This window comes from Ursus arctos, unplaced genomic scaffold, assembly GCF_023065955.2.
Source record: "Ursus arctos isolate Adak ecotype North America unplaced genomic scaffold, UrsArc2.0 scaffold_26, whole genome shotgun sequence".
In the NCBI taxonomy this organism is placed as follows: Eukaryota; Metazoa; Chordata; class Mammalia; order Carnivora; family Ursidae; genus Ursus; species Ursus arctos.
The window spans coordinates 40,068,768-40,080,817 of NW_026622941.1; the positions used below are offsets into that span (position 1 = coordinate 40,068,768).

A 12,050-nucleotide genomic window follows, 5' to 3' on the forward strand; every position below is an offset into this window, starting at 1 on the left:
ACCCCTAAGGGTTCCAGGCCCCACTACCTCCAAGATCTTCTCATCGTCAAGTTCACTGAAGACGGTGCCGCTGATCTGGTTGGGTTTCAGTGCCGTCCAGTTGAAGACAGGCAGCCGGAACTTGGTCTTGATAGGTTTCTTGATACGAATGGCTAATTTGGAAGGAAGATCAGTGAGGCGCCGAAGCTAAGGACACTCTCCCTCCGTCCCACTAGCCCTGCTCTGGGGGCACTCACCGGACAGGCCTACTGTCAACACCACAGAGGGAGCAGCGCCAGGGAGAGGTGGGGCTGGGGGACACTTGTCTGGGGGAAAAGAAATGCCACGGTGACCCAGGGCCCAAAGACTCTTCAGAGATCCCTTCCCTGATGCCACCCCACCTGTCCACGAAGCGTCTTGGGGAAAGCGGATGTGTGAACTCCCTGCCCTTCCGGCTCCCAGGGGCCCTAACTCTGGTGGGGCAGGTCTCATTGGCGTCTGGCCCACTGTCTCCTGCTCTGGTCTAAGCCCTCCCCGTGGCCGTCCTCAGAGGAATCAGGAGCAGCACCTTTATGGACCCTTAAAACAGACCCACGTCTGCTCTTAGATACCCCTTCCCCAGTAACCTGAGCCTCCCTCAGATTCTCGCCCTCCGCCAACGCTTGCCCACCTGACTTCACATCCTTCCACTCACGTCCCTGGCTTCCCCCTAAGGGAGGCACTGCTCACTGGGGTTTCGGGGTGGCCACGGTCCTCCTCACCTGGTAACGGGGGTGGGGGCGGGGGCAGGGGAGGAGCTGGCGGTGGAGGCAGGGGCAGGGCCTCCTCGGGCGGTGGGGCTGGAGCCAGGAGGTCCAGGTCGGAGGGCAGCATGCCCTCACTCAGCTCTGCAGGGCCTATCCGGGCCAGGGCCTCGCTGCCCACTGACTCCAGGCCCCGCGCCCCAGGCTCCAAGTGGCATCGGCGCTGGAAGGCCTCTTCCTTCTCTTTAATGAGCCGCCGCAGCGTGTGTACCTGGTGGCTCGTGTTCTCGTAAGTCTCCTAGCGGGAGACAGTGCCAGTAAGGAAAGGTAAGCGGAAGGCACAACAGTCGTTGCCCCCGAGAGGGACACTTCCTACCCCTGGTTTCTCAGCTGGGGTCTCTGGGAGGGTGCCCAGAGGCAGGGAGCAGCAGGAACCCAGGTGGGGGCCGGGGAGGCTGGACCGCACAGAACGAGAGGTGAGCCACAGAGCGCCGGCCCAGCGGACACCCTCCCGTGTGCTTCCTCTCGGACCCAGCCTTAGACTCACTGGTTCCTCAAGGCCCAGGCCGGAGGCTGCTCCGGGGCACACGTCCCGGGCCTACCTCTAGCCTGCCACACTGCTCTCAGCCCTCTGTGCCTCGACTGCTCCCGCTGCATTTGGCCTTGTATGATCACTCCGTTGGCAGCCCCCTGTGGACAAGGCCCTGCCCAAGCCGTCTCTGTGTCCTCCATACTCCCTGGAACAGTACTGCAGACTCTCAGCAGGCCTGGCCGATGTATACCAAGCCCCTGGTCTCCCGACTCAGGAGACCTGGCGGACAGCACCTGAGCTACCCGGCCTGCCCGTTAGGCAGGGGAGGGGCCGGTAGGAGGAGGCCTGGACGCTAGAGGCACCTGAGGATGCCCCATCTGCTCCTGCCCTCCTCTGCATGTGCCTGGCCCACTCTGGATTCAGTTTCCCTCCCCAACTAAAAATTGGGGTGAAATCATCAGCCCACCCTCATCTGAGTGCCTCAAGTGTGAACCAAGATCTGGATTTTCAAAGACTTAACATGACTCAAGAAATAAAAGCCAAACAAAAAAACTAAGATTTGCAGGTGCATTTCTTATACTAGGATGGAGCTGACTGTATGAAAAAGCAAAGAGATAAAAATAAATTGATAAGAGAAATGCTGAAAGAAAGAAAAGGAAGAAAGAGAGAGAGAGGAAGGAAAGAAAGAAGGGAGAAAGAAAGAAAGAAAGAAAGAAAGAAAGAAAGAAAGAAAGAAAGAAAGAAAGAGCAAGGCCTGTTCCCCAGGCCCGGCGCCGAGCACCTGTTGGGGCCTCCCTTCCCCAGATTACTTGGTACCTTGACGCTCTCTAGTTCCTTCTCCCGCTGCAGCAGCTGCTTCTCTAGCTCTGCCACACGCATCATGTTCTCATTCTCTAGGTCCAGAAGCTTCTCCGTGAGCTGCAGGATGGGAAGGACAGGTCTGGAGCCGGGCCTAAAGCCTGGGCACTTTGCACAGCCTGAACCTCTGCCAGGATCTGGGCCCGACCCCCTCCTCCAGAGCTGCAAAGGCAGCGGGGCCCGGTGGCTTCCCTGCGTCACTCCGGTGGGCCCAGGGTCTGCGACCCTGTGAAACAGACCACATCGGACTCTCTCAAGCCTGAGGCCACCTCGCGCCCAGTCCTGGAGGTCAGTGTGTGTCCTAATATGGCCTCGGCCAGAGCATGCCAGGTTCCAAGGCTTCCGTGGGCCTCAATCTGGAACTGAGATGGCCCCATCCTCTCCCCTCCTCAATGGTAGCTCTGGCAGCAAAAAAGGACTACCTACGTGGGACACATGTTCCTCCAGCTCCTCCACCTTCTCCAGGGCCACGTTCTTGGTCTCTGCATCCTCCAACAAGCCTCCCACATCAAACACGTTGTCCAGGTAGGCCTGGATCTGCACCTGCAGCTTCTCGCTCTCTGTGTGCCTTGACTTCTGGGAAGAGTGGAGACGGTAGTAGTTGGGGGAGTCTCCTGAGAGAGACCTGGTCCTCACCACCCTCCATGACCGCTTCCTAGAGCATAAGACCCAGGGACTTCCTTCTGCAGCCATGGCGAGGCTCACCCTATGGAACGGCCTAGTTAGAGAGCGCCCCCTGCAGGAGGGCCGGGACCCCGGCCGCAGAAGACAGGCGGCGTTCCGAGAGCATCCACTAGGCTCTTGTCAAAGAACCCTTGGTGATATGACTAAGCGGGCCCTCTGCCCCCAGGCTCCCCACCCGCCAAGACTCGAGGCCAGCTCACCTGCAAGAACTCTTCCAGCCCCAGCTTGGTGAACTCGTACTGCAGGTGGACCCGGAAGTTCATATCCTCCACCGAGTGCACCACGATGTTGATGAACTGCATGCAGGCCACCTGCGGAGCAGCCCCCGGAGGTCAGGGGCAGGGAGTGCCAGGGGCGACCGCAGAGCCAGGCTGTTAGCACCGGCGTCGTCACGGGGGTGCTCAAAGGACTGAATTAAAATACTGAGTCTTTCTGGGAACAGTAAGAGTATTTTAACTGAAAAAATATCGACCTTAATATTCAGTATTCAGTGTACGAAGACGTTACATGAGAACTGGACAGAAATGGAGATACAACTGATCTCCTTTGCACGTCAGCACGTATTTCTTGAGACAACGCTATGTGACTAAAGACCGGAGGCTGAAGGGAAGAGAAGCTAGGGAAAGGTTGGGCAAAGCGAAGCAGCTTGAAAAAATCCAAATCAGGGGCAGTAAGGCCACCAGAAGGGGGAAAGGAGGTGGACCCAAGATACGAAAAGGTCAGTGTCCTGAAGTTTCTAAAAGCTCTCTGCGGTAGGAGAGTGGACAAGGAGCACTGATCGAGTAGAGAGAATCATTCTAGGTTCTAGACAGAATATCAAGATAATGCTGTCGGCCTCGGCCTGGTCTCAAAGAGCGTGGGACCCTGCTGGGCATGCGCCTGACCCAGGCCCAGTTCCTCACCATGAAGTCGATGTTGCTGTCCTCGTTCCGGAAATACTCCATCAGCTTCTCAAAGCGGTGAAGCTCCTTGCATACCTGAACGAGGAAACTTTCCCAGTGAGAAGCTCTATCCCGAGCAGAACCTAAGCCCTTGAGCCCGGCTCCCAGGAACATCGCAGCAAAGGGGCTGGTTCAGACTAAGCTTAACCACGACTCTTTCTATGCAAGGAAGCATTTGTGACACATAGAAGAAAGCCTGTAAGTTTAACAAGCTCTCCAAGTAGAAGAAAGCCTGGGATCTGCCACTGCCTTGGGTCACTGGTCCCCCATCAATTTGCTGAGGGAACCCAGTAAAGCGTAGGCCATTAGTCTGGGCTTTAGGTGCCTCTGGGGGTAGGCCAAGAAGAAACACAGTTGCTCCGTTATTGAAGGAAGGAGGGAAGAAGGAGGAAGGTGGGAGGCCATGGCTGAGGTCCTAGTGGGGACACAGGAGAGAGGCCAGGGTGCAGGAAAGCCCCTGTGCTGAGAGAGGAGTCCAGAGACTCTGCTGAGCCTCTGGCTTCAAGGAGGAAGAGCCATTTCCTGGCTTGAACAATGGATGTTAGGGAAGAGGTCCAAAGAGGAGGAAGGGGTGGGGCCAGCAGCTGCGACTGGATGTCGAGGAATCCTGTGTTCAAGCAGATGAGGGTTTCCGAGCCAGGCCCAGAGGCTGGGGAAATTCCAAGTAGGAGCGCCCTCTTCCCTCATCGATAACAGCCAACAACCAGGAGGATCCTTGCTTGCCTTCTCCTCCCACCGCAAACACGTCTGCCTTGGGTTCTCCCAGTGGGTTGTCTGCCTCAGAGCCACCTGGGGGGGGGGCTGTTAAAGCACAGGTACTCAGCCCCCCAGGAGCAAGTTTAACAAGCTCCTCAGGTATTCTGATGCATGGCCAGGCTAGAGCCATTGGACTGCGGCCCTCAACTGAGGGCATCTTTAGCTGGCGCTGTCTTGCCGTAAGATCTGGTAAGACTGAAGTTCTGGTTTTGGTGTTAAAAAAAAAAAAAAAGGCAGGGGGGCAGGCTTCTTAGTCAAGCACCAGATGTTAAAATCATCACTGGGGTGTGTGAGATCACAGGAAAGGGTGCTTACCTACCTGGCTCCCCACCTCCTCACCAAACACACACACACACACACACACACACACACACACACACACACACACAACACACACACACACACGTAGGAGACTGACCTCTTTGAAATTGTCAAAGGCGGCAAGAATGATTTCGTGACCTCCCCGCACCAAACACACAGCTGCCAAGAGCTCCAAGACAAGGGCTTTGGTCCTAAGGGGTGAAGAAAACAGATGAGCCCCCAGCTCCCCACCCCGACCACCACACAGTTCACCTGCACGACTAGGTGAGCCCTTTCAGAGTGACAGCCTCAGAAGTGAGGGGAGTGGGTTTCAGAAAGAAAGCAGGGGAACGAGGGCTTACCCCCTCACTGAGCCGTGCAGACCAGAGGGAAGCCAGGGACACTCCCCTCCCAGCGGAAGTGAGGAGCAGAACTAAGGCACTGACCTAGGCCGCGGGCCCCCGAGGCCAGGCAGGCGGGACTTCTCGCCAGGGACAAGTGGAGCGCGGATCGCCAGAGTGCGGGGCGCAGTGGGCAGGAAGGGGCCGGGAAGGGACTCACCTTGGGTTCTTGTTGTTGAGACTGAGGGCAATCTCATTGACAGCGTGGGGGTGGGACATGACCAGGTTGAAGCCGTACTGCAACAAGGGGAAAGGACGGAAGGAAGGAAGACCCTGACGGTGGGGAAGGCAGCCCCCTGCTGGATCTCCCTGACTATGGGCCTTTTACAAGCCGCTGCCCTCCCAGCTCTTCTAGTTTGGCACATGAGGCAGGACGGGCAGAGCATCGTGGCTAGTGCTGCCCCCTTACCTGATAGTTCATGATGGCTCTGAGGCAAAGGATACAGACGTGGACATCATCCTTCTGGCTCACCAGGCGGGAGTTCTTCAGGGCCCTGCGCCCGGGGAGAGTGCTATACCTGGGGAAGAGGGGGCTGCTGGTGAAGGGTCTAGAATCACTCACTATCACCCAGACAGCAGGCTGCACCCCAACAGCAGCAGGAAAGGGGGACAGACAACCTTGAACTGACAGCCTCGAGAGTGGGGGAGGCGGGGGTGGGGTGCTCAGCCGTTTTCAACCTCTCCACCCCAGGCCTTTGGGAGGAACCACCCAGGACCCCAGCTTTAGAATCAGTGCCCAAACCATCCTGAGCCCAGGGTTCCTCCGAAATACAACGGCAGCCACGCAGGGCTTCCTGGTCCTCAAGACGGATCCAGGGAGATGTTCATGTGAGCCTTCCCACCTCCTCCTTCCAGTCGCTGCATCTTCCACAAATTCCCTGGGGCAGGAGCATCTTGGCCCCCATCCCACTTCTGTGTCCCACAAAGGGCAGAGCAGACCCCAAAGACAGTAGGAGGGCCCGGAGCTCCATCTGGCTTTGCCCCCAGTGAGGTTTTATGAAAGAAAGAGGAAGCACGAATGGTGTCTGCTCACGCACGAGAATGATGAGCGGGGTCAGAGGGACAAAACCCAAAGGAGACCAGGAGAAAAGCATGACCACAAGAGGGACACGGAGCACAGAAAGGGCCACAGGGCCCAAAGGAAAGCCTCCCTGGGTAGGAGAGGCTCTGAAAAGTCGTCTGGTCTATCCACCTGCCTCCAGGCAGGATGGCTCCTAAAATATTGGGGAAAAAAATGAACACAAGGCGGGCTTGGAAAGAAAAGGAAGAAGTGAAGGGAAGGCGAGCAGTGGGCAGGTTGGGTGGGAGCTGGTCACGGAGCAGCCGATGGGGCAGAATGCAGAAGCAGAGGGAAACAGACGTGAGGGCAGGAGCCGGATCACCCGGTGACGACCAGGAAGCTGGATGAGGGCCGGTCCCGACGAACAGGCCGGCAGGAATGGCAGAATGAAAAAGAGGAATGGGGGGAGCCCCTAGATGGGGAGTGTGGAGAGGGGAGAGCTGGAACCCCAGGTGGGGTGGGTACAGCTGAGGGCGATGTACTTACCCAGGACAGATTGCTGGACAGAGTCAAGGAGACAGAGAGGACAGACCAGAGACAGACTGGCAGGCAGAGGGCAAGAGAGCTGAGCCTGGAAGCAAGAGTGGAGGGAGGAGCAATGAGCACTCACCCCGGCACCCGAGACCTGGCCTGGGGGCTGGGGGGGAGGCAGGCGGGCAGAGCAAGAGCACACATACCGGAGCACAGACTGGCGCGCAGAGCGAGCGAGGCTGTTGGTGAAGGGGGCTGACAGGGCGCTGGGGGGCTGCAGGTCCTCGATGGACCTGCTCCAGGACCGGAGCTTGTCAAACGCACCGTCGTCACCACTCTCCAGACCCTCAAAGTCAAACCTGGAGCACGAAAGGGGACACACAAGCGCACACACAGGAGAAAGTCAGTGCTAAGCCCCCTGGCCAGCCCACCCCCACCCTGTAGACCTCGAGGGCAATACGAAGCAAGGACGGCAAGAAGAGAAAGCGGAATTGGGCAGCAGAGACCCAAGCCTGGTCGGGAGAGCCACCAACGCAGGACAAGGGCAGCGGAGGCGCAGGCAGCAACCAGGAGGGGGACCTGAGGGGATGGGAATGCTGACAGGGGCGAGCTGCAGCTCCCCGCTGGCCAGGCAGCTCCAGGAGTGACCGCTCCATGGGCCCGAAGGGAGGCTTTCTGCGCTCCCAGCCTTAGATAGCGCATCTCAGAGAAACCCTGGCTCCCCGCGGAGAATCTGCCCTGTGGAAGGGTGGTGGGGAACAGGCCGATGCAGGTCTCGCTGGTTGGCAAATGGCAGTGGCCGAAGGGGCCTCTCAGTGCCCTGAAGGGGCCTGGCTTGTTCTGGATTGGGCTCATGAGGGCAGGTCTGAATGGAGGGGAATGGGGGTCCCAGCCAACCTAGAGTGGGACAGGCCACGAGGTTCAAGAGTACCATGGTCCCATCCCAGCACTAGGTTTTAATGGCTGGGTTTTCTGTGGTTCTACTTGAGACTGCTAGGTTTTCTGGAATAGAGGCTCCTTGGGCTTAAGCTTCCCTGGGGGGAAGAAATCACAGGTCAAGGGTGTGGACTGGGGTCCTTCATCCCTACAGGAGTTGGGATGGTGTCTCTGCCACTCTCTACTTCCACGACCACCACCAGCAATTTGGGAGTGGGGCCAGGGCAAGGAGGACAGCTTGAGATCACAGGCCCATGGGTCATTGTCCTTTACGGATCCCCACGTCAGGTTATACCCACTCTGAGAAACCAGCTCCACTTTTCTTTCCTGTCCTCTTCCCCCAAGTAGGTCATTAAGGACTGAACAAGCATCTCGGACAGGCTCTTCCCCCGAGGAACCTTCTGCTTAGACATTCATAGCCCCAGGGTCAAAGGCACAGAGGCCAGGGCTCTCTGAGATAGGAAGTGATATCCGCAGATGACTGAATGTTCCAAAGGAGCCGGGGCAGGCTGCAGAGTCCCGATGATGAGATGTTTAATGGGGCTCTCAAGTAAACATCAGAGGAGGCTCCCTGACAGGGAAGCTTGCCAGTGGCTTCCCTTGGTCAGTAATAGTATTCCTTAGCCCCGGTACACGCAGTTTACAAATAAATGCCTTCACCCAAACTCGGTTTGGCTTCACCCTTTTCCTTTCAACCCTTCCCAAAATACACTTTCTCTCCCCTTCACACTCTCTCCCTGCCCTGAATCTTCCTTTCGAAAACAGAGTCAAAAGCTCTGCTGTGGACGCTGCAATACTGAGAATCCAGCGTATTTTGGTTTCAAGCAGCTGGGATTTGTTTGCTTTTCGAACAAGATAGATAGGCTTACTTGGAAAAATGATCTACATCTTTTTACTATAAAAGCTCTGAATTTTTTAAAAAATCACTTCAGCAAATGTTTTTCATTTCTTTCTATAAAAAGAGTAGTTTTTAAAGGGAGAGGAGGGTCACGAGGCCTGAACTCTGCAGGGATGGGAACGGGGAGTAGGCCGCTTGTGGTTTTCACGAGGGGTGACCTGAAGAAAGTGACAGGCCAACCGAGGAGAGGCATTAGTTAGAACCCCTAAAGAGCTACGGCTGAGGGTCTGCTGGACAAAGGAGAATGGCCGTGGGGTAAGGACAGTAACGACGAAAGTGAAAACCAAGGCTAGGACTGAGTCCCAGAACTGAGGGGTTCCCCAGGACTCGGGACTTTTGGTGCTAACATTGGGAAAAGTCCCGGGCACACTGGGGTAGTCGGTCAGCCAAGGGCTGACTGAAGTCTCGGCTCTAGGTCTGAAGCTTTCCTCGGTCACCCCACGAATGATCAGCACAGTCCCTCTTTCCCTGTATCTGGGCAATTACAGTAGGTTACACCACCTTGAATAATAATAATTAACAATAAATCTGCTAGTGCAGTATAGACTTAGCTATGCTCCGAACACTACTAGTGGCTTTCCACACATTATCATCTCAACCTTCCGACAACCCTGGAACATGGATCCCCTTTTATACAAGAGGATGCAAATGCGCTTGAGGTCACCCAGAGAGTCAAGGTCGTTATAACTGAGACCCACAGCCAGCTTTGCGGTTGTTGTGGTCGAAAGCACTCGTTTTCATCACCTCATGCCGCCTTCTCTTCTGCACTCGTGTGCTCACGGCTATTTTCCGCCCCCACCCAGCGACCTGGTTGCAAGGGCTCTGAATACTTCATTTTTGGTCTGGGTCAAAGGTCATGCCCACTGCTCCTGGGGCTCTTCTTCAGCAATGACGTGTAGTAACCCCCTCACGTCTGGAGACCCAAAGGAGATTCTTAAAGACTCAATCCCCAGAGTCAAATGAATCCCACCGGGTGTCTCTCCCGGAAGCCAAGACATTTCCTTAGACTGCTCTCAGCCTGGAGTCTGGATCCTCTGGGTTCTAATCCTGAGCTCCCTCTCTGTATCTCTGCTTCCCAAAATGTACCTTCTGCGCCAGCCACCTGGCCTTCTTCACGGATCCCAGCCATCTCCTTGGCTGCCTGTCCACTCCCACACCACTGCCTGGCCCGGGACTCCTGGTCCGGGACTCCCATTCCCGTCTTCGCGACTGCGGTCTCACCCTTCCTCAGCAAATCAGAATAGCACTGTGTCCTCCCTCGCTGGTCCCCAACCCCAGCCCCAGGGAGGTACTCACATGACAGAACATTGGGCAAAGGACAGGTAATCCACCAGCACATCCAGGCCTTTGTTTTCATCGTTCAGAAACTCCCGCACCCACCTGCAGATAGAGGAAACATAGTGGAGGGGTCTGCTAAAGCAGGTCAAGGGTGAGAAAGGCGAGGGGCCTCTGACCCAACACCCACTCCTGAATCCTCTGGAACTTAGCACAAGGCTGGGAAAATTCTGAGGTTTAAAACCCGTGGTAGACTGATCCACGGTCACAGCACTGGCCTAGAGCTCCGCAAGGCCGGGGAGCCAGGAATGGGGAAAGGTACAAGGCTTCCCAATGCCGTGTCATCCACACAAGCTTTCAGAAACCCTCTCCGAAGCGGCGGGGCCCAGGCTCCGTCATCTTCTGTGTCCTTGGTGTCTAGCACAACACCGGGTGCGCTGTCCCTGCTTGGTGTCTACTGGCAGAATTGTGCGGAGGCGGGAGGCTGAGCAAGAACATCTACCACAGGCCCTCGTGCACGGCGTGCCTGACAGGGGCCAGCACGGCTCCAACTGGACTGAAGTCTCGGTCAAAAGACAGGCAGGAAGGGTCAAAGAGAGCTCTGGAACAGAGACATTTTGGGCCAAAGGAAAGAGAGTTTGGGCCACAGTGAGCAAAGAGGGATATGTGGGAATTCTGTGTTTGGTCAGGGTGAGTTTGACAGAAAAGGAAAAGGATGGGGGAACAGTTAGGCGAGTAACCTCAGAATGGCTATGACCGCTCAGAGCCAGACTGAGGCCTCAGGCCCCTTCAGCCAGAGAGGCAGGAAGGTGGACAACAAAGACCCTGAAGACAATGGACCCGGGCATTTCCACCCTCGGCCTCCAGGCCTCTTGGCCTGAGATATCCCTGGAAGGAAATTCAAGAGCCGATCCCAGGAGGGCTGTTACAGGACAGGTTCATTCCACGGCACAGAGAAACATAAAACTCGCAGGATGAAACCCCGACTCTCCTCAGGGCTGTTTCCCTGGATGTCTGGGGGTCTTTATAGGCAGCTGCAGCCAACAGCCCTGCAGGGCTGTCTCCCCCGCAGCAGGAACACCAGCGCCATGTTTGCTGGCCACACCCTGGGACACAGTGAGAGGCTGGGCCGGAGCGCCAGGCTCAGCTGAAGCTGACTGACACCGGAGCTGCCTGAAGTTAGCTTCCTCTCTGGGGGCCGACAGGCCTCCCGTTTCCTGTCTGTCTGCTCTCCAGCTCCCCACCCCCTTCTCATTTCCTGTCTGAGTCTACACTGCTATTTTCGGGATCTTGACACTTTGAGGAGAGGTTAAAGGGCACTTCGGCAAGGCAGAGAAACCAATACAAACCAGAGAGAGGAGGAGCTGGTGAGGCGCTGGAATCCCACTTCCCAGCCTGCCCCGCTCCAGGGCCTAAGTTCCCGTTGGGCTGACCCTACACACCCAGCTTCGGCAGGCCCTGGGGCTGGTCAGGCTGTGACAGAAGCAGGACCCTCCTCTCCCCACCTTGCCCTGGCCTCCTACCACCCCGGAGCACCCACACCCCAGCCTGACAGCCTGACAAGCTCTTCCTCCCTGGAACTCTGGGAAGGAGCCTGGCCCTCCCACATAACTGCCCAGAGAAGCCACAGTTCAGACGGCAGGAGCTCCTAAAATGCCAGACACTAAGCTGTTCCCTGGGAACCAAGGGCCAGGTCCAGACCTCTAACTTCTGTGCCAGCTGCCAAGAGGCCCCGGGCCTGGGAACCATGCTGCTCTCGCCCCAGCTCCTGGCTAGCGGCCAGAGAGGCAGGCACCAGGTAGAAGGGGTGAGCAGAGCGGTGTGTCGCACACGACTCTGTGGCCCTCTCCTGAGAAGAACAGGCTCCCATCCTCATCCAGCAAGACCTACTAAGAAAGAAAGAGGGGCCTGAGAGGGAGGGGAGGGGGCGAAGGCCCTGTGGGGTGGCATGTAGGTGGGATTGGGAGTTGCCATCTGTTTCATTCCCCCCACTGCCCCCCACACACAGGGTAGCTGAGGGGGCCCTGCCACTCCTTCTGCAAGGATTCACCAAATACAGCTGGAGGCTGAGTTTCACGTTTGCTAGCATGTCAGCTCTCACTCTGGTTCATGGATGAGGCGTGGAAGCCAATTCTGGCCACCGAGCCCAGCTGCCGAGGCCAGGAACTAGCCCTTTCCTGTTCTCTCCTGCGCCATGTCCCCGTGACTGCTGCGGC

At 56.9% G+C, this 12,050-nt stretch overlaps 1 protein-coding gene across 5 annotated transcripts in view; it reads right to left on the reverse strand.

Moving 5' to 3' along the window:
- Positions 1-12,050, reverse strand: part of FMNL3 (formin like 3) — a 51,360-nt gene that overhangs the window by 5,937 nt on the left and 33,373 nt on the right. For 2 of the 5 annotated variants that reach the window (XM_026501931.4, XM_026501929.4), the window contains exons 5-16: positions 9,856-9,939; positions 6,932-7,084; positions 5,604-5,712; positions 5,355-5,431; positions 4,912-5,005; positions 3,699-3,773; positions 2,997-3,107; positions 2,539-2,688; positions 2,071-2,172; positions 741-1,020; positions 237-305; positions 28-152 (exon numbers count right to left, since the gene is read on the reverse strand). In XM_026501931.4, the coding sequence (XP_026357716.1) occupies positions 28-152; positions 237-305; positions 741-1,020; positions 2,071-2,172; positions 2,539-2,688; positions 2,997-3,107; positions 3,699-3,773; positions 4,912-5,005; positions 5,355-5,431; positions 5,604-5,712; positions 6,932-7,084; positions 9,856-9,939 (1,429 nt within the window). The remainder of the gene's footprint in view (positions 1-27; positions 153-236; positions 306-740; positions 1,021-2,070; positions 2,173-2,538; positions 2,689-2,996; positions 3,108-3,698; positions 3,774-4,911; positions 5,006-5,354; positions 5,432-5,603; positions 5,713-6,931; positions 7,085-9,855; positions 9,940-12,050) is intronic. The other 3 variants (XM_026501933.4, XM_026501932.4, XM_026501930.4) reach the window with 2 other exon arrangements.